Source organism: Phoenix dactylifera, chromosome 4, assembly GCF_051530095.1.
Source record: "Phoenix dactylifera cultivar Ajwa chromosome 4, Ajwa_hap1_PhDact_Kaust_v1.1, whole genome shotgun sequence".
NCBI classification, from domain to species: Eukaryota; Viridiplantae; Streptophyta; class Magnoliopsida; order Arecales; family Arecaceae; genus Phoenix; species Phoenix dactylifera.
The window spans coordinates 3,897,775-3,924,226 of record NC_143193.1 but is presented as its reverse complement, the minus strand read 5'-3'; the positions used below and the strand labels follow the sequence as shown (position 1 = coordinate 3,924,226).

Below are 26,452 nucleotides of genomic sequence, written 5' to 3'. Positions count from 1 at the left end.
AGTGCCAGCATTCTATGAAGAAAACAACATTTAAATTTGAGTAAATACATATAGTTAGAAAAACAAGCATCCACATAAACATATATAATTTTGGAGTTGCAACACTCTAATTCACAACATATTATATCATGCAAAAGATTACAAACTCAAGTTTCTAAATGATTAACACAGTTTGGGACCAGTTGATAATTGCTATTGGGGGCCCTATGGAAAGAATGAAATGATAGAATTATTATTGGAAAATCAAGCTCTGTTTTTGTTCTTATGCAATTGGCTTTGGAACAAGAAGCGTAACAACTTCTACATATCATCGAAGATTGATTAATATAATAAGATACCAAAACCAAGTTTACTGAAGGTCATCAATTCAAATCCCTCCAAGCCAATTATTAATTAATTACCCAACTCCGATGTCATCTTATACCTGTTATAGTCTCCAAATGGATGATTCAAGCTGCATGTGAGATATGTTAACCTAATATAAAATGTTAACCTATTTTCGGTTAACTAGCAAAATAAAAAATATCAAATGCATAACAGGTTATTTTGTTTAGTCACTATGGAAAATGGTCTAAAAAGTCATTATCCTTGTTTTATAATAGCTATGATAATAAAATAACATCCAAATAATTGCCTTTATTTAAATGGTTCGTTATTAATATATAAAATAGAAAAAATTATGGTATTTGTAACTTCAAGCACCCCTTTAAGATTATATTATGAAGACCATTATGCTACACCATGATACTTTTGTAACATGGATGCATCAGATTTAACCTATTTTAGGACTTACATAGTATAGATTCACTGGAATGAGCTACAGACTGAGAAATTTAGAAGTCATTTCTAAATTTTTTTACTTTAATTGATTGGATTGCATAGTCTTCTCTATTATCTAACTGCAACTGAAGGGACTGGTTTAAGATAATAAGAGTGAGATATCAATAAGAGTCATAATCTTTTCTCAAAGTCAACAAAAATAAGAGTTCTAACCATTTTTTTAAAACAAAGTAAAGAAGAGTCCTAGCTCTTATATAATAATTCTATCTACCTAAAAATAATCCCATTTCATGGCAATCATCCAAAAGCAATAGCAAGATAGCAAGATACCTATTCACTCATGCGAACATGCATATCTATTTGTAACAAAGGAAGTTGTAGAATTTATTTCATGGGTTTCTTTTATTTTGATAGATCTCTCCTTAAACATGGGCATACAATGATTTAATAAATTGGCAATTATGCTAATCTATATTTTTTTTGGCTTAGCTCTATTTATTATTGTTGCTGGAAATTGAACCCGGGGGCGACCATTGGCTGGGAAGGAGGAGCTCCGGTAAGAGTGGTGGATGGCGGTACGTCGGAGGGCTGCGTCCTCCAAGGGACCTGCAAGAAGCCCGTGGCCGGGGTTTCCGGCGCTGGCCCTCCGATGCTTAAGTCAGAGGGGGCTATTGTAAAGAGGGAGAGAGATTATCTCCTAAAGTTTTCAAAGTCCGGCCCCCTCTAAGAGGAGGAGGTTTTCCTTTTATAGGGGGTACAGGGTTACCTATGATGTGATGGAGCAAGTGAGTTACCGTCATGATTGAGCACGATCGTGTGAGTTAATGCATTGCCATGGGAGATCAGGCTGGAACCAATGAGTCGTTGTGAGTGATCGGACGTGGTTGAGTGAGTCAACTGGTTGTCGTGGAGAGCCTGAGATCCGTGGATAGCATGCGCATTAATTGTTGAGTGAGCCGGAGATCTGCGGAGATCATGCGCATTAATTGTTGAGTAAGCCGAAGATCTGCGGAAGCCATGCGCATTAATTGCTGACAGTCGCTCAGGGCATGGTCCCTAGTTAATATGTCGTAGGGCGTGGCTGCAACGTGTGAATCGGCAAAGTCGGTCTTTTGAGGTCGCTCGGCATTTTGAAGTCGGGGATGTCGAGGTCGGGCGACTCGGGGTCGGATACCTCGAGGTCGAGCGCCTGGTCGGGCGCCAGGTCGGGAGCCTGGAGATCGGGCGCCTTGACGTCGGGTGCCTCCAGGTCGGGCGCCTCCAGTCACATGCTGGCGGTGCGCTCACATGTTTTGAGGTAATCCATTTTTCCCCCAACACTACCCCCCGACTTTCGAGTTCGAACCGCTTACGAGCTCGGGCGAGGGAAGTAGTTACCTTTATTGTACTAGTGGGGGCTAGGAAGCTTTAAATTATTCCGGCGCTTCGCGTGCTTTGGGGCATCTTTAATGAGATGAGACAGGGCGACGCCCTTTCGTTTTTCAAGGTTGCTTCACATCGTGGGCTCATGATGAGGTTGCGGGATCCGACGGGACGCCGACTCCATTCCGCTTCTGAGGTGTCGATCCAGGTTGGTATGTCGCTTCGATTTTCAGAGCTGACACGTGTCACGATCTGGACAGAAGGCGGAATCCGGTCTTGCCGATCTGGGCCGTTGGGTAGGTCTATATAAACCCTTATTCTGGCCCTAAGGGCTCTTGTTTGGCCGCCGCTGTTGTTGTTTCTTCTTCTGCTTTCTTCTCTCTTGTTCTTCGATCTTCGTTTAGTTTCTTTCGGTGGTGCTCCGAGGCATTTTTCGGCGATCATCTTGACTTTCCACCTTTGTATCGTTGGCACTTTCGGTGGAAATCTTAGTAGGTGCTTCCCCCTCGTTTGCTCGGAGGGTTTTTGTCCTCTTTTCTTCTTCTTTCTTCTTCTTTTTTCTTCTTTTTTGAGATGGGTCGTGGTCCAGACGAAGTCGGGTCCACTTTGAGCGAGGAGGAGTTGGGAATGATCGACGAGCGGTTTTTTCCTTAGCACGGGTTTCGTCTTGAACCCGCGGGGTCGGAGGATCGGATGATGAGGCCTCCCCTAAGTCGGATCGGGATGTACGTAGAGATACTCTGGGCCAACCTGCGATTTCCCTTGCATGGGTTCGTGAACGAGCTCCTGGCGATATACCAGCTTATCCCAGCGCAGCTCGCTCCGAACGCATGCAGGACCATCATCGGTTTTCTCTCCCTTTGCCTTGCGCACGGGATACCGACCTCGATAAACGTCTTCCGTCGGTGCTTCACGTTGAAGTCCAATCCGAAGGATGGGGAGTGGCTTTACCTCGCCCTTCGGGGTGGTAGGTCGCTCTTCCGGGGTGCTCCTTCCTCCATTCATGGGTGGAAGGAGAGATTTTTCTTTCTTTCCTCCGAGCGCAAGTGGGGATTCGACCCCAGGTGGGGGCAGGCCCGGCTCAAGACCGCCAACAAGCTCCTCAGACTTTCAGAGAGCGAGCAGAAGACCCTCGACGCTCTTTACAGCCTCGAGAAGGACATTCTTCTGAACGATCTCATGAGCGAGGTGGCTTTGGTGAATGTTGGCTTGAGCTCGGCGCACCCGCAGGGTAAGAGTGGTTGTGTGGCTCTGTTCCATCGTCTTTTGTCTTATTTGTTTTACTTTTTCTCTTTTTCTCTCTTCTCTTTCTTCTCTGGTGACAACTTGACATCCGGGCTTCTTTTTTGTCTTTTTAGATATTCCGAGGATGGTGACCAGTAACGCAGTTCTGTACGCTCGGTACAAGAAAAGGGCGGCCGAGGCCGGCGGGGTTCCACTCGAGCCTACGAAGAAAGCTAAATCCTCGACGGGCGTGGCCACCGAAACGAGTGCCCCCGAGACCGAGACTTCCAACCCTGTCGGAAGGAGGTTCCTGGCACCGAGCGTGCAGGTTCGAGCTCTGCAAGGACTTCTGCGGCCCTTGCTTGTCCAGCCCCTATCTCTCAGCATTCCGATCGTCAGGTCGTCCGATTGCGGTGCTCAGTCCCCAAGCCAGGGAGAGGCCTGGGGGTCCCGAGCTCATCTCCGCCGAGCTCGGCGAGACCCAATCTTCCGGGTCCTTCAAGGGATGAGGCCCGTCCGGAGAGGAGGCCCCACTGCCCGGAGTGGGTCATCTTCGAGGGTGACTCGGCTTTTCACGACGGCCAGATAGCGCGTCAGGTGTTCCGCGTCGCACTGCTTCCAGCCGATCGGGCCGAGTTCCAGGCTGCAGACATAAACAGCCTTATTGATGGGACCTACTGCTCCGCCATTCGGATAAGTTGGTTTTTTGCCTTAACCCCCATACTCGACTCTCGGTCTCGACTCACTCCTTTATTTTTTCATTTATAGCATCTTCACGAGATCGATATGTTGATCTCTTTGGTGGCCGACTATCGAGATAAGGCTCGGAGGAGCCAGAGGGCGCAAGAGGAGGCCGAGAAGAGGCTTGGCGAAGCCGAGGCCTTGCGGAGGGAGGCCCTTACGAGGACGGAGGCCGCCGAGGTCGAGCTACGATCGGCAATTGCGGAGCTCGAGGAGGAGAAAGCCGTGCATTCTTTGGCCAGGTCAGAGGTGCGCGCCTCCGAGGCACGTCTAGCCGAGGCTCGTTATGCGATCGTCGGCTATCAACATGAGGCGGGGGTCGCCCGGCTGAAGATCGAGCAGCTCGAGGCTCGAGAAAAGAGGGCTTTGGAGCAAGCCCAAAATGCGGTGTAACTCTTCCGGGAGTCGAAAAAGTTCCGCGACTTGATGGAGGAAGAGGCCATGGATAGACTTATCCGCGGCTTCGAGGACTTCCGGAGGCAAAAGCGGCGGATCTGCCCTCAGTATGATCTCGATAGTCTCCAGCCCGGCGGGAGGATCGTTGAATGCGAGGACGAGCCCGAAGGTCCGGCGGACGGCGGCGCAGCCAACCGGACGCTTGCGGGCCCTGAGGCCGAGCAGGAAGCTGTCGAGGCTGGGGTTGAAGCGGTTGAGGAGACTGCTCAGGAAGCTTCCCCCGGAGAAGTTGCCGGAGGTGCTTCTGAAGGAGCGTCCGAAGTTGCTTCTGAGGCCGCTGGCGGCGTTCCGACCGAGGCTACTGTAAATGTGCCCGGATCGGTGGAGGAACCCGAGGAGGCTCCGACTGAAGATTTCGGGGTAATTGTTGTGGACGACCTGGAGGTCGATGCCGAAGCAGCCGCTGCCCCTTAGGACTTAGCCTCATTTTTCCTTGCTTTTTCTTTGTTCTTTTGTAAACGAGGTCGACCTCTGTGGCCACTGTCCGGCCAAATGAGTCGACCTCAAGGTCAGATTTTGTACTCAGCCCTCGGACTTTTATTAATGAAATATCTTCTTTTCAGACTCTGCGAATGTTTGTGCCTACTTTTGCATAGTCGATAAATTTTCATTTTGGCCGCTTGAGTTGGATTCCTGTCCGGCGCATTTCACCAAGTCTTTGAGCTCCACTGAGTCTTTAGACCTAGGCTCCTGTAGAATTCGGTAGAACTCGCCAAGTCTTCAAACTTCGCTTCTGGAGGAATTACGCTAAGGCTCTAGGCCTAGACTTTAGGAAGATTCGCTGAGTCCTTAGGCTCGGGCTTCGAAGAAGTCCTGCTAAGCCTTTAGGCTTATCTTCTGGAGAAATTTCGCCAAGTTCTTGGGCTCGGCTTCCAGAAGAAGCTTGTTGAAGCTTTTAGGCCTGTCCTCTGGAAAAATTTTGCCAAGGCCTTGGGCTCGGCTTCTAGAGGAAGCTTGTTGAAGCTTCGAGCTCGGGCTCAATGACAACATAGGCCGAGGCTAGGCTATTGTTGGAGCTTTCATGCTCTTTGATCTCGAACTTGGTCGAAGTGTCATCGGGCAGCACTTGAGTTCAAGGCCAGTGACTTGGCATTTTCGAGCTCGGCCAGGGCATCGTTGGGTAGAGCTCGAGGTCGTCGTTGCAGGCCGTCTCGGCTTAAGTCGATGTTCGGACTTAGCCGGGCCTTTGTCCGGAGGAGTTTGGAGTAGGTGAAGGTCGAGCTGGAGATTGGTGGTAAGGAGCTCCCAGAGCTTGGCCGGGAGACTATGCGCGAGGTCAAGGGGAACTTGGTCCGCTGTCGACTTGGCGTTGCTCGACGATGCTTCCCGAGGTCGAGGGAGCTTGGGCTCGCTGTCGACTCAGCAGGGCATCCCAACCATAGTCAGAGGATCGTGCGCGAGGCCGAGGGAGCTTGGGCTCGCTGTTGACCTGGCGACGCTTTCCGAGGTCGAGGGAGCTTGGGCTCGCTGTCGACTCATCGGGGCATCCCGACCTTAGTCGAGGGATCGTGCACGAGGCCGAGGGAGCTTGGGCTCGCTATCGACCAGGTAACGCTTCCCAAGGCCGAGGGAGCTTGGGCTCGCTGTCGACTTATCGGGGCATCCCGACCTTGGTCAAGAAATCGTGCACGAGGCCGAGGGAGCATGGGCTCGTTGTCGATCTGGTGACGCTTTCCGAGGTCGAGAGAGCTTGAGCTTGCTGTCGGCTTATCGGGGCATCCCGACCTTAGTCGAGGGATCGTGCACGAGGCCGAGGGAGCTTGGGCACGCTGTCGGCTTATCGGGGCATCTCGACCTCAGTCGAGGGATCGTGCACGAGGTCGAGGAAGCTTGGGCTCGCTGTTGACCTGGTGACACTCTCCGAGGTCGAGGGAGCTTGGGCTCGCTGTCGACTCATCGGGGCATCCCGATCTTGGTCAGGGTCTTTGATGGAGATCGAGACCGAGCTCAACATTGCCGTAGCGAGGTATCCCAAACTTGACTGGGGCATTCGAGCTTGGTCGGTCATTCGAGCTTGGTCGGTCATCCGAGCTTGGTCAATCATCCGAGCTTGGTCGGGCATCCGAACTTGGTCGGGTATCCTGAAGTTCACAAGCATCCCAATATCAGGGAGAGTATGGAATAATTAAGGAAGAGCTGCGAATTAACATAAGAAGGGAATGAGAGTTGTGTTCCCAATCATCGAGGATCCCTAGGGGCTCTACTGATAATACATCCGAAGGTTTTCGGAATTCCAGCTTCGTGGAATGAGGGTCCCTTCGAGAGACTCCAGCTTGTATGCTTCGGGCCGCTGGACTCGAGCAACCCGATATGACCCTTCCCAGTTTGGGGCATTATGCTACACCATTATGCTACACCATGATACTTTTGTAATGTGGATGCATCAGATTTAACCTATTTTAGGACTTACACAGTATAGATTCACTGGAATGAGCTGCAGACTGAGAAATTTAGAAGTCAATTTTTTTTTCTAAATTTTTTAACTTTAATTGATTGGACTGCATAGTCTTCTCTATTATCTAACTGCAACTGAAGGGATTGTTTTAAGATAATAAGAGTGAGATATCAATAAGAGTTATAATCTTTTCTCAAAGTCAACAAAAATAAGAGTTCTAACCATTTTTTAAAAACAAAGTAAAGAAGAGTCCTAGCTCTTATATAATAATTCTATCTACTTAAAAATGATCCCATTTCATGGCAGTCATCCAAAAGCAATAGCAAGATAGCAAGATACCTATTCACTCATGCGAACATGCATATTTATTTGTAATAAAGGAAGTTGTAGAATTTATTTCATGGGTCTCTTTTATTTTGATAGATCTCCCTTAAACATGGGCATAAAATGATTTAATAAATTTGGCAATTATGCTAATCTATATTTTTTTTTGGCTTAGCTCTATTTATTATATAATACAATTTTTATTTGCTCGAACTCAAATATTTTATGATTTACATCCAGAACACTTTTATTTTATTTTTTTGTTAATTTTTTGTTTCCCCAAACACATGAAAAGCTTTGCAAGGGATATCTATGTGGCTTATCCTATGTTAAGCTCTTTTTTATTAATCAAAGACACAACTCTTGCTTTTATTGCTAGAGCAAAAGATAATTACTATACACCGCAAAAAATATTATGCCTGATATATGAGGAAAGTTACCTCCTCGAGCATTTTATCAAGAACAGAGAGAGCGTCTGATTCAATAAAATTAATCTTGTCCTCAACTCCCGCTTTTTGAATAAATGGCAGTCCTATCTCAAAGTTGGATCTGTTAATATCGATTGCTGTGACCTACAACAAAGTATGAACAAAAAAGATAAAGGGTCATGAACACTAAATTTTTATAGTTCAAGTTTTTCAAAGATATTCAAGATTGAGCATTGTTTTCTGACATGCATTCATAACTTCAATAATATTGTTTAATCATAAGTTTTTGCAAATTTGTTTAAATGTATCTTTTCTGAATAAACTCAAAATATAACCAGTTAAATGCAAAATAAGTTGCGCGCACACACACATACATGTATATAATATATATGTCGGTATGCATGTAGAAACATACATATCGACTAGACTATATATTAAAAATCTAATAGATCTTTTGATGTCTATAACCTCATACAAAACAATGGGAAGGTAATGTCCTTTTCATCCTTCACTTTGCTTTACTCTGGACTTTAGTTTTGCAAACAATGCCATTAAGCACATATTGAACATCAGTGATATATCCATTTAAAAGATTACACATTTAATTTAGCTTTTCTTTATCTATTTCTTACATGTGTTTTCAGAAATATATTAGTGGTTAGAGAATGGATTGGACGTCGTAGGTACCCTTTTTTTTGTGTTTCTTGTTCAAGGACTAGGATGTTGTGTGTGTAAGGAGGCAGCTTATTAATGATTCAATATAATGTTTGCTCCTATCTAATTTGAATATCATATCATCTATTTTTGACATATTCATAAAATTGAGGCCAATTGTTGAATGTGTAAGAGATATCCTAAGGACCAAGTATCTCAATAGCAACCCTGTCTCCATCTTTTAATAATATTTAAGATCTAAAACACAAGATGAATGAGTAGTAAGCTATTTTTAGACCTGCTCTAATTCTGGAACAATAAGCTACTTGTACTTATGCACCTATTACAGATATGAAGTATAGGCGTCAAAGTTTTAGAGACTAAAGCAGGTGTCACTGTATGCACTGAAAGTCCATAGAAGATACATATTTTCTATTCTAGATATTTTCAGGGGTTTAGATCAGAACTAGTAGTGTGATTTATCTTGGATGATCCATCATTGACTTGGTAATAATTATATCTTCTACCAATAATTTAATGTAGTATGACATCTGACTCTTTTGAAATGTGTTCTGGTTAGACTATAACTATAAATTAAATTTTTAGTAAATATTTAATGATTCCAAATCAATGATGGATCATTTTAATCAAAAATCTGCTGGGGGTGATCATGATCTAGGCATTATAATAAATGCCTAAAACCCAAATATCATATGTTCCCATGGCCACATACCTATGCATAAAATAGGTAATGAAATTACTAGTAAACAGAAACAAGTGAACACCGCATTATTTTAATGTTGCTAAGGAGTTGAAAAACCTTGCCCTCCGCCGGTAATGCTAGTGCTGTCGCAAGGAGTGAATAACCTGTGAACACACCAAGCTCAAGTGTCTTCTTTGCATTCATGAGCTTTAGAAGTATAGAAAGATGTTGGCATTCCTCCGGAGGCACCATCCAGAAACGACTGCGACATCAAAAAAAAAAAAAAATAAAAAAATAAAAAAAGTGGGCAGGGGAGGGTGGTCTAAATGCTAATTATAATCGACTCGCATAAGGTTAAGTATTAATAGATCGACAACTTTGAATAAGATATATCATCATACAATTCATTTAATATAGTCAAAGTTCCCTATGCTGTCCTATGATGTATGCAGTTTCAATTTTAACCAGTCTTTAAATAGTTAATCTTATTTACCATTTGTTACACATAACTAGTTAAAGATTGAGATCTCCAGAAAAGTTAGTTAAAGAATTCACTAATCATCTGGATTTGGATTAGCTAAATTAGTCTGGCAATGTTACTTGAGGATACCAAATCAAAAGAAGGTCCAATATTAGTTTGAGGGTCATTATTAGACACAACAATGTCTGATGAATGAAGAACAGTGAAATCAAACTATCATGACATAGTTAATATATTGGACGAATGTGATAGTAATTTCAGATCCACTTTATAGAATAAAGAATATATCTCGTTGGCTATTATACTCTACAAAAAAAGTTCAAAAAAAAAAAGGGATTTCTCACTGTTATAGGAATGATAAACAGGGCTAGGCTAGTGTTTCTTGGATCACAGATAAATCTTATTTTAAGCAAGTTAGCACATCAGAGCATCGGATTTTAATAACGCTCATGGTTTGTTTGGATATTCCTACAGGATTGGAGATTGTTGACCCATCAGCCATCTAGCTTCCATTTTTTAGGAACCAGTCAAACCTAGCCTGGATCCTAGCTTTTGGGCTGCAAGAAGAAAAAAAAGATCAAAGAAAAGATAAATTTATGAAGTTTTTTTTTTTCTTTCCATAGAATTTGAGCTAGGTAGAGTTTGGTTGATACAGGGTTATACTTAAATGGACGGCCCAATCTTAGAGGAATAGCTAAACAAGCCCTTAAATTACTTAATGGTGGCTTTTGAATACTTGACATCATACTGTAGGCTGCAAATGGGTTGGGTTGACTCGTGACCCGACCCGTTCAGACCCGATCTGACCTGTTTTAGAGGACCTGTGGGGCTGGATTTGATTCTAAAATTGGACTGGTTCTATTTTTAGGGTCAGGTCTAGGTTTCCTGAATTCTGACCCGATTCGATCCTATCTATTTGAAATTTAGGCAATTTTAGGTTTCTAATCCTACGATCCGACCCAAAAAGAAAGCTGCTATAATGTGATAGTTCTTCTGGCAATTCTCTCAGGTGACCATGAAAAATGAGGTGAGGCTTATGGTCAACAGCAATGCTGTTACAATCAGGATCATAGAATCACAATCTCTACATCATGCAAGGGGGAGTGGTTCATGGTTCACAATGCAACAACAATGTTGTTAGCAAAGAGGCAGTCAACTTTTGGCGTAACGGGGTTCTGGACCACACCCTCGATAATGTGTGTGTGTGTGTGATGGCACAAGCATCTTCTGATAATGGTGATGTCTTCAAGTCCCTGTCCAAAACCGTTATTTAATATACCACAACAAAAATAGTTGTCTTTGTGTTTTCCTATCCATGTTTGAATGAATAGTTTGAAGACAAAATATAATGTGTTATAACATATACATTATTAGCTGATACCCGCTTCAATGGAGACTAACAAGAGATTTAGTGTGTGCATTGTTGCTGGAAATTGGACCCGGGGGCGATCGTCGGTCGAGGAGGGGGAGCAGCGGGTGGACACAGGGGAGAGGCGGTCCGTCGGCGGGCGGCGTCCTCCGTCTGGGTGCCTGCAGAAAAAGCCGGTGGCCGGGTCTTCCGGCGCCGGCCCTCCGATGCTTGAGTCAGAGGGGGCCGATTGTGTTTGAGAAAAGAAAAGGAACAATATCTGTAGAGTATGGTGTGTCCCCCCCCTCTAAGAAGCAAGAGCTCCCTTTTATAGGGGGGTTGGTTTACCTGTAATGTGATGGGGCGAGGCCGTTGTACGGCTCGGCATGTTGCTCGGATCGGCTCACGATCGGGTGAATCATTGCATTGATGTCGGAGGTGGGGTCGTTGTACGACCCGAGCTGGCACGCAATCGGGCGAATCATTGCATTGATGCCGGAGGTAAGGCCAAGATCAGAGACTTATCATAGTTGATTGGACTCTGCTGGGCTGACTTGCCGTGGAGAGCTGCGAGTCCGTAGATAACAGGAGCCACGCGCATTAATTGTGGAGTAAGTCGGAGATCCGCATTAATTGTGGAGTAAGTCGGAGATCCGCATTAATTGTTGAGTGAACTAGGGTTTTGCTGGGGTCATGGGCAATAAATGCTGGGGCAGTGGCAGGATATGGCCCTCGGCCAGACCCCGGAGGGGTACGGCCGTAGTGGGTGGTCGACAAGAATAGATCTTGGGTGTCGGGAATTTTTCCGGGTCGGAGGTTCTGAGGTCGGGCGTTCCAAGGTCGGACGCCGACTTCGGCTGTCCAAGGTCGGCGGTTGTGCGACTTCTTAGGGGTAATTATGTTGCTGGGGGAAAAAACCATATTCCCCAAACACTACCCCCCGACTTCCGAGTTCGAGCAACTTGCAGGCTCGGACGCGGGAAGTAGAGATCATTATTGAAGTTGGAGGGGATCATGTCCGCACCCTTATGCGTCTTGGGGCTTTGATAACGGAACCTGCGCCCTTTGGCGCTTCGAGGTCGCTTTAGTCGGCGAGCTTATGATGGAATCTGCATCCTTACGTTTTCCGAAGCAGCTGTAACGGGGATGGCGTCTTTTGGATCTCCGAGATCGCCTTGTACGGCGAACTCATGATGAGGGTCCCTGGGCCCGATGGGGCGGCGCCTCGATCTCATGGTCGAGGCCGCCTTCTTAAATAGGTACGTCGTTTCGCGCTTCAAAATGAACACGTGGCATAATCTGAAGTCGGACGTTTCTGATCTCGTATTGGCGGGATAGTGATCTGGGGAGGCTGAGGCTACATCGACGCTCCACGTGTCCCTGAGGCTTATTAAGTGAAGAGAGCGGGGGTGACGTCCGCTCGTCTTTCAAGGTGGTCCGGTTTCGCGGACCCATGATGAGGCCGTGAGATTCGATGGGACGGCGCTTCGATTTTGTACCCGACTTATTGATCTGGAGTGAATGCGGTGCCTCGGCTTCCGAAGTCGACACGCGGCGCAATTTAGATGGGGGGTGGGAACCGAACCCGCCGATCTGGGCCGTCGGGGGGGTCTATATAAACCCCACGAATCTGCCCTAAGAGCTTTATTTGGTTGCCTTTCATTTTTGTCGTTTCCTCCTTCATTCCTTTTTCGACCAAATCTCGCCGACGGTGTCCGGAGCGATTTCCGGCGACTTTTCCGTAGGTTTCTGCCTTGTGCTAGCTAGGGTTCCTCTTCCTCCTCCTACTTACCCCCTTCATCTTTAGTTTATTTCATTTTTCTGCGTAATGGGTTCCGGTCCAGAGGAAGTAGGGTCGAGTTTATCGGGGGAGGAGTTGGAGTTAATCCGCTCCCGGTTCTTTTTCCAGCGCGGGTTTCATCTTGAAATTGTGGGACCGGAGGACAGGGTGACGCGGCCGCCTTCAGGTCGGATCGCGATCCACCGCGAGACGCTCTGGGCCGGCCTGCGGTTCCCTGTTCACGAGTTCGTGAATAACTTGCTGGTAGAGTACCAACTCGTTCCGGCACAGCTTGCTCCGAACTCGTGGAGGACCATAATCGGGTTCTTGTCCTTGTGTCTTGCGCACGGGATTCCGACCTCGGTGAGTGTTTTCCGCCGGTGTTTTTTATTAAAGAAAAACCCGGCGGATGCAGGGTGGCTATACTTCGCCTTTTGGGGCGGTATGTCACTTTTTTAGGGTGCCCCTTCCTCTATTCATGAGTGAAAGGGAAAATTTTTCTTTCTTGCATCCGAGGTGCCGTGGGGGTTCAACCCGAGGTGGCGGCGCCCTCGGTTGAAGGCTCTCAATAGGCTCTCCGAGCCCTCGGGGAGGGAGTTGAGGGTCTTGGACTCCCTACGGGCCCTCGGAAAGGGGTTCAACCTAACCGAGCTCTTACGGGAGGACGCCTTGGCGAGCGTAGGCTTGAGTTCAGCGCGCCCCGAGGGTAAGGGTAGTCGCATCGCTTCGTTTTTATCTGCTTTCTCTTCTCATAAATATTGGTCTGACACTTAAGAAAATTTTTGGTTTCAGATATCCCCCACATGCCGACCAGCAACACGTCCCTTTTCTCTCGAATAAAGAGGCGAGAGGCCGAGGCCGGGGGGGCTATTTCCCAGCCTCGGAAAAAGTCGAGATCGGCCGGTGCTTCTTCATCGGCCGGGACGAGAGGCCCAGAGGCGGGGGCCTCCGCAGCCGACCAGGGGCGGACGTCGGCCACCGGTGATGCGGGCTCGGCGGCCCCGCCTTGTCCTGCCCCCGTCGCCCAGCGGGGGCCGACCATGATCCACCTGCAACGATCGGGGCCTGAGCCGAGGAGAGGCCCCGAGGTCCCCAGTTCGGGAGAGCCGAGCTCTTCAAGGGGGCCAAGGGAGGAATCGGCCGAGCCGGGGTCCCCTCTCCTCGAGGGGAGCTCGGCTATACACGACGCCGATGTCGCACGAGCCGTGTTTCGGCGTGCGATGCTTCCAGCGGACCGGGCCGAGTTCCGAAACTTGCCATTGGAAGAGATCGTCGACGGTACCTACCGCAATACCGCTCGGGTAAGCTACTTTCTCAATTTTTCTTAGGCTATTGGCGAACATGCTGTACGTTTTTCGACTTATAATTGCTTCATCCTTTTCCTCTTGCAGCACATTCACGAAGTCGACACCCTAGTGTTCATTGCCCAAGGGTGTCAAGAAGAGACTCGACGGCTCAGCCGGCAATTAGAGCCGGCTAAGAAAAGAATTGCCGAGTTGGAGGCGGCACTGGCTGAGGCCGAGGCGCGGAGGGAGGCCACTGAGGCCGGGCGCCTGGCTATGGTCGAGGTGCTCGAGGAGGAAAGGGCCGCCCATTCGCTGGCCAAGTCGGCCCTGCGCGCCTCGGAGGCGCGACTGGGGGAGGCCCAGTCCGAGATCACGGGCCTCAAGTACGAGGGCGGGGTCTTCCGCCTCAAGATCGAGCAGCTTGAGGCCCGGGAGAAGAGGGCGCTCGAGCGAGCCGAGAATGCCGTGGAGCTCTTCAAGGAGTCGGAGGAGTTCCGCGACATGCTAGAGGAGGAGACTGTGGACGGGTTTCTCCGGGGCTTTGATAACTTCCGAAAGCAGATGGCCCGGATCTGCCCCCAGTTCGACCTTTCGACGATCCGTCCGAGGATGAGGCTGGGGTACAGCTCCGACTCTGACGACGTTCCCGCCGCCCTTATGTCCGAAGAAGATCTCGCTGAGGCCGAAGCCGAGGCAGCCGAGCCGGTGGTGGCGGAGGCCCTCCCTCGCGAAACCAGCGAGGACGTTCCCGCGGCGCCAGCCGAGGCCCCCGCCGTAGACCCCGAGCCCGTACCCGCGGAAGGCCCCCAGGTCATCGCCGTGGACGACCCCGAGGGTGACGCCGACGCTGCTGCCGCCTCTTAGGACTTAGGCTTTTATCTTCTCTTTACTGTAAATGAGGTCGGCCTTCAAGTTTGTTAAACGGCCGACCTCCAATTTTGTACTTAGCCTTTCGGCATTTTGCTAATGAAAGTATCTTCTTTTGCCATTCTGTGCTTACTTTTCCTTTTTTCTCCTTTAGCCGTAAGCGAGACCGGTGCTTTAACTTATTATTTTACCGACCCTCGACTTCGCGTCCTGGCCTTTGGGCTGCTCGATAAAGAGATGCTTTTTGGCTGTGCTTTGCTCTTCTTTCCCTTAGCTTATTTAAGTATCCAGCAAATTTCACCAAGTGTTGGAGCTCGGATTTTAGAGCTCACAGGGGTTGTTGGGCTCGGTTTTCGGATTCTTGAGGCACCAAGTTCGGGCCTCAGACCCCCAGAAGGGGCCTTATCAGACTTGTATAAGTCATTATTGGGGTGCTTGGCCAAGCTTTTGAGTTTGGCTTTTTTGGGGCGTAGGTTCACGAGAATGTCAGGGCTGTTCCCCGACGGGGGCATGAGCCAATAGCCAAACCACCGTCGGGGCTTTCACGGCCGTTGCCCTCGGGCTTTGCCGAGGTTCCGGCAAGCAGAGTTGGAAACTGTAGAGGGTACTTCGGCCTTCTTGAGCTCGATTAGCACACCCGCGGTCGAGGTCATCTTCGATTGATGCCTCGGTGTATGGGGGCCGAATCGAACCCTTGCTCGAAAAGGTTTGCATGAGTTGTCATGGGGGTTATCGGTAGGGGGAGCGTGCATGAGGTCGATGGGACCTTGGTCTTAGACCGACTCGTGGGGGCGACCCGGCCTTTGCCGGGGTAAATTCCCGACCTCAATCGGGATTTTGCTAGCAATATGTAGATGAATATAACAAGGCGGGCGTCGAGCGGGATGTACCTTTTGCACCTCCGAAGTTGCGCGCCTTATAGCGGAGCGGATTGCCTTGCCTCCTCGCCGACCTTCAGAGTTACTCTTCGGCTTGGGATCGTGGGAGCTTGGGCTTCCTACGAACCTGATGGCGCCTTCCGAGGTCGAGGGAGTTTGCGACTCTACGGTCGATTCTCGGGACATCTCAAACATAGTTGAGGGATCACACACTAGATTGAGGGGGCCGGGGCCGCACTCCCGATCCGGGATGCTTCCCGAGGTCGAGGGAGTTTGGGACTCTACGGTCGACCTTCGGGGCATTCCGACCTTAGTCGAGGAATCATGCGCCAGGTCGAGGGGTCTGGGAACGCTCTGTCGACCTGCGACGCCTCCCGAGGTCGAGGGAGTTTGGGACTCGACGGTCGACCTTCGGGGCATCCCGACCTTAGTCGAGGAATCGTGCGCCAGGTCGAGGGGTCTGAGAACGCTCTATCGACCTGCGACGCCTCCCGAGGTCGAGGGAGTTTGAGACTCTACGGTCGACCTTCGGGGCATCCCGACCTTAATCGGGGAATCGTGCGCCAGGTCGAGGGGTCTGAGAACGCTCTGTCGACCTTCGACGCCTCCCGAGGTCAAGGGAGTTTGAGACTCTACGGTCGACCTTCGGGGCATCCCGACCTTAGTCGGAGAATCGTGCGCCAGGTCGAGGGGTCCGAGAACGCTCTGTCGACCTACGATGCCTCCCGAGGTCGAGGGAGTTTGAGACTCTACGGTCGACCTTCGGGGCATCCCGACTTTAGTCGAGGAATCGTGCGCCAGGTCGAGGGGTCTGGAAACGCTCTATCGACCTGCGACGCCTCCCGAGGTCGAGAGAGTTTGAGACTCTACGGTCGACCTTCGGGGCATCCCGACCTTAGTTGAGGAATCGTGCGCCAGGTCAAGGGGTCTGGAAACGCTCTGTCGACCTGCGGCGCCTCCCGAGGTCGAGGGAGTTTGAGACTCTACGGTCGACCTTCGGGGCATCCCGACCTTAGTCGAGAAATCGTGCGCCAGGTCGAGGGGTCTGGGAACGCTCTGTCGACCTGCGACGCCTCCCGAGGTCGAGGGAGTTTGAGACTCTACGGTCGACCTTCGGGGCATCCCAACCTTAGTCGAGGAATCGTGCGCCAGGTCGAGGGGTCTGGGAACGCTCTGTCGACCTGCGACGCCTCCCGAGGTCGAGGAAGTTTGAGACTCTACAGTCGACCTTCGGGGCATCCCGACCTTAGTCGAGGAATCTGAGAATTACAAACGGCCCGATGTTAGAAAAGACATAATTATAATTGTTGTGAAGAGGTAAATCATTGTAAAGAGGAGACAGGATTCATATTCCCGGTCGCCCGAAACCCCTTGGGGTTTCATTGATAGTACATCCGTAGATTTTCAGAATTCCAGCTTCGTGGAATAAGAGTCCCCTCGAGAGATTTCAACTTGTATGCTCCGGGTCGTTGCACTCGGGCAATTCGGTACGGTCCTTCCCAATTTGGGGTGAGCTTTTCCCGTTCGGTTGGCTGAGAAACCTCGGCTCTCCTGAGGACGAGGTCCCCCGTCTTGAAGAGCTTGGGCTTAACTCTGGCGTTGTAGTACTGGGCCGTCTTCTGCTGGTACCTTGCCATGCGGATCCGGGCGACCTCCCGTGTTTCTTCGACGAGGTCCAGATTATTCCTGAGCCGGGAAGAGTTGGAGTCGGCGTCGTAGTATTCCACCCTTGAGGAGGGGAGGCCGATCTCCAATGGGATGACAGCCTCCGTGCCATATGCCAGGTTGAAGGGGGTCTCACCAGTGGGTAATCGAAACGTGGTCCGGTATGCCCAGAGGACGTTGTACAAGTCCTCGACCCACTGTCCTTTGGATCGATCAAGCCTAGCTTTGAGTTCCTGCAAAATGGTGCGATTAGTTACCTCAGTTTCCCCGTTTGTCTGGGGATGGGCGACCGAGGTGAAGCGGTGATCGATGCCGAGTTCGGAGCAAAATTCTCTAAAGTGGATGTTGTCGAACTGCCGGCCGTTGTCAGATATAAGGATGCGGGGGAGTCCAAATCTACAGATTATGAATTTTCAAACAAAGTTCCTCATCTTTTGCTCGGTGATCCGAGCCACAGGTTCAGCTTCGACCCACTTGGTGAAGTAGTCGATGGAGACGACCAAAAATTTTCTCTGTCCGGTGGCCAGAGGGAAGGGGCCCAGGATATCAATCCCCCACTGGACAAATGGCTAGGGGGCAACAATTGAGGTCAGCGGGGCCGAAGGTCGGCGCTGGACGTTGGCGTTCCGTTGACACCGGTCACACTTCCAGACGAAGTCCGTGGCGTCTTTCTGAAGCGTGGGCCAAAAATATCCTTGTCGCAGGATCTTATGGGCTAGTGCCCGACCTCCCAGGTAGTTTCCACAAATCCCTTCATGGACCTCTCGGAGAGCATAGTCTGCCTCCGAGGGACGGAGGCATTTAAGGAGGGGAGAAGTAAATGTCCGGCGGTAAAGCTTATCTTCATACAGCACATACCGGGGAGCTTGACGCCTGATCCGGCGAGCCTCCAGCTCGTCGTGTGGGAGAGTCCCGTCCCGGAGGTAGTTGATGAACTCGCCGATCCAGCTTGGCTCAAAGTCAATGCACATGGTCGGTTCAGGTTCCTCCATGCTGGGTGTTCGAAGATATTCGAGCACCGTTATCTTGGGGAGTTCGCTCATGCGGGAGGTCGCTAGTTTCGACAATTGGTCCGCCCTGAGGTTCTCCGTTCTGGGAATGTGTTGGATGCTGAAGGAGCCTAGGGCGGATGTAAATTCCCGCACTTTTTGAAGGTATTTCTGCATTGATGGCTCCTTTGCTTTGAAATCCCCCTGGATCTGGCTCACTATTAGTTGGGAGTCACTGAAGGCCTTTAGGTCTTCTACCCTCAGTTCCTTTGCCAATTTGAGTCTGGCAATGAGTGCCTCGTACGCTGCCTCATTGTTCGAGGCCGGGAACTCGAGGCGTAGGGCCTGTTCAGCCACTACCCCGTCCGGGCTGGTGAGGATGAGTCCCGCTCCGCTACCCCCCGAGGTCGAGGAGCCGTCTGCATGCAGGACCCATGGTGGCCTCGGAGTCTCCTCTGCGGGTGCGAGTGGCGGCTCGGGGTCGTCTGGGAGAGTGCACTCCACGAGGAAATCGGTGAGTACCTGAGCTTTAATGGCTGGCCTGGGTCGGTATTCCAGGTCGAGCTTCCCGAGCTCGACCGCCCATTTGGCGATCCTTCCGACACGATCCGACCTTTGCAGTATTTGCTTCATAGGCTGGTCGGTCAGTATGGCTATGGTATGTGCTTGAAAGTAAGGCCGGAGTCTCCGAGCTGAAATGATCAGGGCAAAAATTGTCTTCTCAAGCTTAGAATATCGGGTCTCAGCATCCCTGAGGACCCGGCTGGCATAATAGACTGGCTTCTGGAGCTTGTCCTCTTTCCGGACCAGGACTGAGCTCACTGTGATCGGAGAGACGACCAAGTATAGATAAAGGACCTCGCCCCGCCGAGGCTTAGTAAGCAGCGGAGGGGAGGCCAGGAGGCACCTGAGCTCTTCGAAGGCCCGTTGGCATTCCTCCGACCACAAGAAGTTCTTTGGCCGCTTTAGGATCTTGAAGAATGGGAGACAGCGCTCGGCCGACCTGGAGACAAACCTTCCCAGGGCTGCGACCCGCCCAGTAAGCCGCTGGACTTCCTTCACCGTCCTTGGAGGTATCATCTCTTGCAATGCTCGGATCTTTTCAGGGTTGGCTTCAACTCCGCGCTGGGTCACTATGAAACCCAGAAATTTTCCCGAGGTGACTCCGAACGCGCACTTCGCCGGGTTGAGCTTCATTTGGTACCTCCTGAGTTTGGAGAATGTTTCATTGAGGTCGGCTACATGGTGCTCCGCGGCTCGGCTCTTTACCAGCATGTCATCCACGTAGACTTCCATATTTCGGCCGATCTGATCTCCAAAGATTTGGCTGACCAACCTTTGGTATGTGGCTCCGGCATTCTTCAGCCCGAAGGGCATTACTTTGTAACAGTAGGTGCCTTTGTCGGTGATGAAGGCCGTCTTCTCCTCATCTTCAGGCGCCATTCGGATCTGGTTGTATTCTGAGAAGGCATCCATGAAGGTCAGCAGCTGGTGCCCTGAGGTGGAATCGACGAGTTGGTCGATGCTGGGGAGAGGAAAACTGTCCTTCGGGCAGGCTTTGTTCAGGTCGGTGTAGTCCACACACATGCACCATTTCCCGTTGGCCTTCTTTACGAGGACGACATTGGCGAGCCAATCTGGGTAGGAGACCTCCCGGATGAAGCCGGCTTCGAGGAGTTTATCCACTTCTTCGGCTGCCGCTTGCTGCCGTTCCGGGGCAGAGCCCCGCTTCTTTTGTTTCACAGGCCTGTAGGTCGGCTTCACCTGGAGTCGGTGGGTTATGACCTCAAGGTCGATTCCCGGCATGTCGGTGGGCGACCAGGCGAAGACGTCAATGTTGGCCCGGAGGAATTCGATCAGGCGCCTTCTTTCACAGGGGCTTAGGCCGGAGCCAATCTGCACAGTTAGTTCTGGGCAATTTTCTTGTAAAGGGATTTGATTAAGGAGCTCACCGGGCTCTACTTGTTTCTTCCAGAGGTCATCCCTTGCGTCCAAGGTTTCTATGGGCAACGTGCGGCCCATCGCTTGAGTTGGCGCTTCGGCTGATATCCCTTGCCGACTCGACGTTCCAGTTGGTTGCTCCGCTATGCGGGTTGCCATGTAGCACTGTTTGGCCATCAGTTGGTTCCCGCGGACTTCGCCTACCCCTTGGTCGGTGGGGAATCGCATGAGTAGGTGGCAAGTCGAGACCACGGCTCGGAGGGCATTTAGCCCCGGTCGTCCGAGGATGGCATTATAGGCTGAAGGTAGGCGGACCACAAGAAAGTCCGTCCTCATAGTGCTTTCTCGGGGGGCGAGGCCGACCGTGACAAGAAAGCTGACCTCGCCCTCGACCGGGACCGAGTCTCCGGTGAATCCGACGAGCGGAACATTAATTTTCCGAAGCTGATTTTCTGTTGACCCTATCTTTTGGTAGGCGTGGTAGTACAAAACATTAGCTGAGCTTCCATTGTCAACTAAGACACGTTTTACATCAAACTTATTTACAATCATGGAGATGACTACAGCGTCATCGTGAGGGGTCCCAACCCCTTCCAAATCCTTATCCGAGAATGAGATGGCTTCAGAGGTGCGCGGGCGCTTTGAGGGGATTCCTTCTTGGGCTGAACCTCCAGCCGGGGTTCCTCCAATTACATTAATGGTGCCAGTGATAGGCCTGTTGCCGTTCGGGTTTTCAGGCGGGGTGGCGTTTTCCGTTGGCCTTCTTTCCACGCGTCGGTTCCCTACGAACCGATTGAGTACTCCGCAGCGGATAAGCGCCTCAATCTCATCTCGGAGCTGAAAACAGTCCTCCGTGTCGTGCCCGTAGTCTCGGTGGAAGCGGCAGTACTTCCTGGGATTGCGGAGAACTCCTGTGTCCCGCATAGGAGGCGGAGGTCGGAAGAAATCCCGGCCTTCAATTTCCATCAGGATCTCGGCCCGGGGTGCGTTGACGGGGGTGTAATTTTCGTACCTCCCCGGGTGCATCCGAGGTCGTAATGGGGACCCCGGCCGAGGTGGGGACCTCGGTCGAAGCTGTCCCCGCTGCCGAGGTGGGCTTCTCAGTCGGGGAATATTCTTCTCTCGGTGGGGGAATCGGCTTCTTTGACGGCCGCGCTCCTCGCGGGGTTTCTTCTGCTTCTTTGAAGCTTCTTCTGCTTCTTTGAAGCTTCTTTGACGGCCGCGCTCCTCCTCGGCCTTAGCATACTTCCGAGCTCGGGCTAGCATCTCAGTGAAGTCAGCAGGGAAGCTCTTCTCGATAGAGAAGAGAAATCTGTAGGAACGGGCCCCAGTCTTCAGCGCTGACATGGCTATTAACTGGTCGAGCTCGCGAACCTCCCATGTGGCGGCGGTGAAGCGGTCAAGATATTCCTTGAGAGATTCTCCCTCCTTCTGCTTGATATCTAGGAGGGAGTCCGACGTCCGCCGTTGGCGTCGGCTGGCAGTAAAGTTGGTGGCGAACTGCCTGCCGAGCTGCTCGAAGGAAGATATCGTGTTCGGCTTTAGCCCAGAGAACCAAAGCCGAGCCGTCCCTCGGAGAGTCGCCGGGAAGGCCTTACACAGTACAGCCTCCGAGGATCCTTGTAGGGCCATGAGAGCTCGGTAACTCTCCAAGTGCTCGAGGGGGTCGGTAATCCCACTGTAGGGCTCCACTTGAGGCATCTTAAACCTCGCGGGGACCGGCTCATCCTCGATCTGGCAGGAGAAGGAGGACTTGGTGGTGAATTCAAAATCCCCCTCTTGTCTTGCCTTCTTGCTGTGGAGCGCTTCAATCTGGCGCTCCAAATGCTCAACTTTCCTGTCGAGCTCCCCAACCCGTGGAATCGTCACCGTGGTTTGCTCCGGCTCACGGTGGTCTGGGGCTGATTCAGCTTCAGAGGGTTGGGGTCTTCTGTTGAGACCTTCCCCCGGTAGCTCTCTCTGGAGGGAGGTCCGCCCCTCATCGTTGGCTCTGGAGGAGCCATGAAAGCTCTGGCCTGGGAGAACCGGGCCGTTAGGGGGAAACTCCGGCAGGACCTGGGCCTGCGGGGGGAGCGTTGGTAAGGCCTCCTCACGCCGCAGGCCTTGAACGGCGGCGGCCAAGGCCTGGACTTGCTGCACCAGGACATTGAATTGCTCCGGCTGGACCTGAGGAACCGGGTCAGCCGGAGTAGGCGAATTCTGGACGGAATGTCCAGGACTCTGTGGGGGACGCCGGGAGATGTTGGAGGCCCCCTTGCTTCTCAACTTCATGATCGCGACTCGGGCCCTTCCTCTAGCGCCAACTGTTGCTGGAAATTGGACCCGGGGGCGATCGTCGGTCGAGGAGGGGGAGCAGCGGGTGGACACAGGGGAGAGGCGGTCCGTCGGCGGGCGGCGTCCTCCGTCTGGGTGCCTGCAGAAAAAGCCGGTGGCCGGGTCTTCCGGCGCCGGCCCTCCGATGCTTGAGTCAGAGGGGGCCGATTGTGTTTGAGAAAAGAAAAGGAACAATATCTGTAGAGTATGGTGTGTCCCCCCTCTAAGAAGCAAGAGCTCCCTTTTATAGGGGGGTTGGTTTACCTGTGATGTGATGGGGCGAGGCCGTTGTACGGCTCGGCATGTTGCTCGGATCGGCTCACGATCGGGTGAATCATTGCATTGATGTCGGAGGTGGGGTCGTTGTATGACCCGAACTGGCACGCAATCGGGCGAATCATTGCATTGATGCCGGAGGTAAGGCCGAGATCAGAGACTTATCATAGTTGATTGGACTCTGCTGGGCTGACTTGCCGTGGAGAGCTGCGAGTCCGTAGATAACAGGAGCCATGCGCATTAATTGTGGAGTAAGTCGGAGATCCGCATTAATTGTGGAGTAAGTCGGAGATCCGCATTAATTGTTGAGTGAACCAGGGTTTTGCTGGGGTCATGGGCAATAAATGCTGGGGCAGTGGCAGGATATGGCCCTCGGCCAGACCCCGGAGGGGTACGGCCGTAGTGGGTGGTCGACAAGAATAGATCTCGGGTGTCGAGAATTTTTCCGGGTCGGAGGTTCTGAGGTCGGGCGTTCCAAGGTCGGACGCCGACTTCGGCTGTCCAAGGTCGGCGGTTGTGCGACTTCTTAGGGGTAATTATGTTGCTGGGGAAAACTATATTCCCCCAACATGTATATATATATATATGTAAGTATTATTTGATCACACTTAAGTATTTTTCTTTCAACAGTTATTGCAATTTCATGAGGACTGTACACTAATGGAGACATCATGCCATCAATAGTTGCACCAAAGTACAACTTCGGTCATGATTAATGCCTTGGTAATGTGCAAATTTGTAATAATTATTTCTCCGGATCCGAACATAATCCGGCCCGATTCAAATTTTTTAGTTTGAGACCAGATTATACATGGATTTGACCCGAATGATCCGTTGATCAAAAATTGTAGCTGTGGACCTGACACAATCCGATCCCGATCTTTTATTGGGTTGGGTCTGAGTCCAATATGAGAACCTGAACAAAAAAACTAAATTGGATCGGGGTTACTCATAACTCGGACCAAATTGACCTATTTGCACCCCTAATCATGTTGTATACTCTAATAACACATTGCAATAAAGATAAACATGAACTAGTTCTCACTTCGCAACACTCCTCAAAAGGAGAAAGAACCAACCGTACCTAAAAAAAAAGGTCAAAAAGAGCTGTACAGAGAAACAAGGTAAGTGAGGCCCTTAGCTTTGTAACTGAGCAGCTGGGACAATGTTGAGCCAACCATGAAAAGATGCATCAATAGCATGGATAAAATCACAAGATATTTTCAGATTTCGTGCTTTGAATTATTCTTTATTTTTTCCACAAAGATATCTAAAATAACTACATAACAATGTAATCAAGCCATCTCACTGGTTTATAATTAATGTTTCCATAAAATTAAATAGTTAAGTTTCAGCAATCTAAAGGTTTGGAACTTGCCACTCTTGTTTCTTAGTCGCCTCTCTCAATGCCTTAAGTTGTTCGTGCTCTCGTGGATAAACACTTGTCTCCAATATATACTGGGAAAAAAGAAAGAGAAAAGATTAATTAGAAATAATGGGGCAAAAAAACCCTCCGCAAAGAAAGAAAGTTCTCTTTATTTTTAACTTTTCAGAAGTGAAAAAATTCTGAGAAAAGAGAAACTCCCTTTTTTTTCTTATTTTTTTCTTTTCCTTTTCTATTCTCTTGCATCTCTTCTCCCTTCTTTGTGTCTTTTTTTTTTCTCCTCCTCCTCCTCCTCCTCTACTATATATCCCAAAAGAAATCATGAAGAAGAAAAAGAAGAAAAGAAGTGACCTTGTAAAGGGCATCATTCTGCAAGAGATGTATTACATATCCTGCTGGGATAGCCATTGATGTTCTTCCGGGGTTCCGTAATGGAGATCTCTTAGTTCGGCACCCTCTCCTTCCTCCATATATATATATATATATATATATATATATATATATATATATATATATATATATATATATATATATATATATATATATATATCCCATGGGTTGTGACTTGATCCACTAAGATAAAAGAATATATATATCTTGATGCCTACTCGATCACCATGAGAGGTGGTAGGTGAGGGTATCCACACCATTTTGCAACCAATGGATACCTTGCAAATTTAGTTTTTTTTGCTTTTCTTCCTCCTCGGGAACATAAAAGAATTCATTTCTGTAATTGGCTTCAATGATGATTCCATCAAGATGAGCATTTTTAAAACGTTGGCGTGCCTCACGCGCAGCAGTAGCTACTTAGATAATTTATACTTTCGAGCTGTTTTTTTGGTAGGGAAGTGACAACACCGCAGATTTTTTTTTGATCGGGAAAGTGACAGCACAACAGAACTTCGGCAGCATACGACTGCTGAGGTCGGTAAAAATCGAAATAGTCGATATATAGAAGATGGCTCGCAAGAAATTCATTTATTGAAGTGTTTTTGTCAGAAAAGCGAAAACACGGTACAGAACAAAAAATTCAACAAAGTAGTGTAAGCCGGCTTACCCTCAGACGACTGAGATGGATACCTACGCTCGGGCTTCCAAATATATTTATTATAATAAAGTCTAAGATAAGAATCCAAATGCATTAATATTTAGAGGACTCATTCAAATGCTACGTATCCTTATAACTATAAATACATTCAGGCCTCCAACTACATTTATATTAGGACATATCTTTTACTTAAGAAATTTATTGTTTCTTTTCTTATTTATGCATGGAGGCCCTCAAATGCATTGAGCCGTTTCTAAGGATGGCATTTTCTATACGAAAACTGTAGCATGATATAGGCTTAGGCTTATCGTTTATAGGTCTTCGAAACTATCTCTTTATATGGGGCGGTCTATTTTGTTGTTATCTAGATTGGTGTGACGTGTACTGATGGTCAGATAACGGCCGGTAGTAGTTCTGTTCATGTGCCAATTATAGTGCTGCTACAGTTGCTAGTTGCCCAAACTGTCGGTCCTTGTTGGTACGTATTGGTCAGCTCTTTGACTAGGACTGAAGTCGTGCGGTCCGAGCTACACAAGAAAAGTTGGTCTGGTCCAAAAAGGTGTCAATATTTTCCTCATCGATGCCAAACAGATTTCATCGGCAGTTCTATGCATCTTAAAGTTACTATGAAGGGAAAAACTTGACATCATCTTCTCGCAATGATGACGTTTAGTTTGCAAAAGCAGACTAGAATGTAGTCATTTGATGTGTAATTGGAAGAATCAAACATTTTATTATTTCTAGTTGGAAAAAATGCAGGGGACCATCCTATGACATCCCTAGAGCAATAGAGAGAGAGAGAGAGAGAGTAGGTTAGGGATTGGCAATTTGGACGGATCGACTAGGGCTAAATTCAACTTGGACCATAACCATAACTGATCATTCCAGACATAACAAATGCAAATGCAACTGATACTTCACTTGTTAAACTAAAAGTTACATAAAATGAAATAGTAATTAAGACTTTATATCTTTACATCTTTCGGAAGATGTGATTCTAAAATTCATGTAGTCTATCCTCACTAGTCACAGTTTCTTTTTTTTTTTTTGATAAATACGGCAATTTATATAGCTCTAACTTGAGTACATCCTGCCAAATCACGAGAAAGCAAATCGTACAAAGGAGAAG

At 49.3% G+C, this 26,452-nt stretch overlaps 2 protein-coding genes across 2 annotated transcripts in view; both read right to left on the bottom strand.

Annotated features, from left to right (window-relative positions):
* The window catches only part of LOC120107379 (norbelladine 4'-O-methyltransferase-like), a 66,100-nt gene that overhangs the window by 16,329 nt on the left and 23,319 nt on the right, over positions 1-26,452 (bottom strand). Inside the window, exons 2-3 of the mRNA XM_089930046.1 lie at positions 9,185-9,329; positions 7,723-7,854 (exon numbers count right to left, since the gene is read on the bottom strand). Coding sequence (XP_089786172.1) covers positions 7,723-7,854; positions 9,185-9,319 — 267 coding nt within the window. The 5' untranslated portion in view covers positions 9,320-9,329. The remainder of the gene's footprint in view (positions 1-7,722; positions 7,855-9,184; positions 9,330-26,452) is intronic.
* On the bottom strand, positions 9,419-24,796 carry LOC148703652 (uncharacterized). The gene is made up of 2 exons (XM_089930043.1): positions 24,627-24,796; positions 9,419-24,349 (listed from the first exon to the last, which is right to left on the bottom strand). Exon 2 carries the CDS (start codon positions 22,571-22,573, stop codon positions 17,942-17,944), a length of 4,632 nt encoding a protein of 1,543 aa, XP_089786169.1. The 5' UTR covers positions 22,574-24,349; positions 24,627-24,796; the 3' UTR covers positions 9,419-17,941.

Bases quoted from the DNA above. Each gene is read 5' to 3' on its own strand.
- LOC148703652 (XM_089930043.1), bottom strand. From the start codon at position 22,573: ATGAAGTTGAGAAGCAAGGGGGCCTCCAACATCTCCCGGCGTCCCCCA.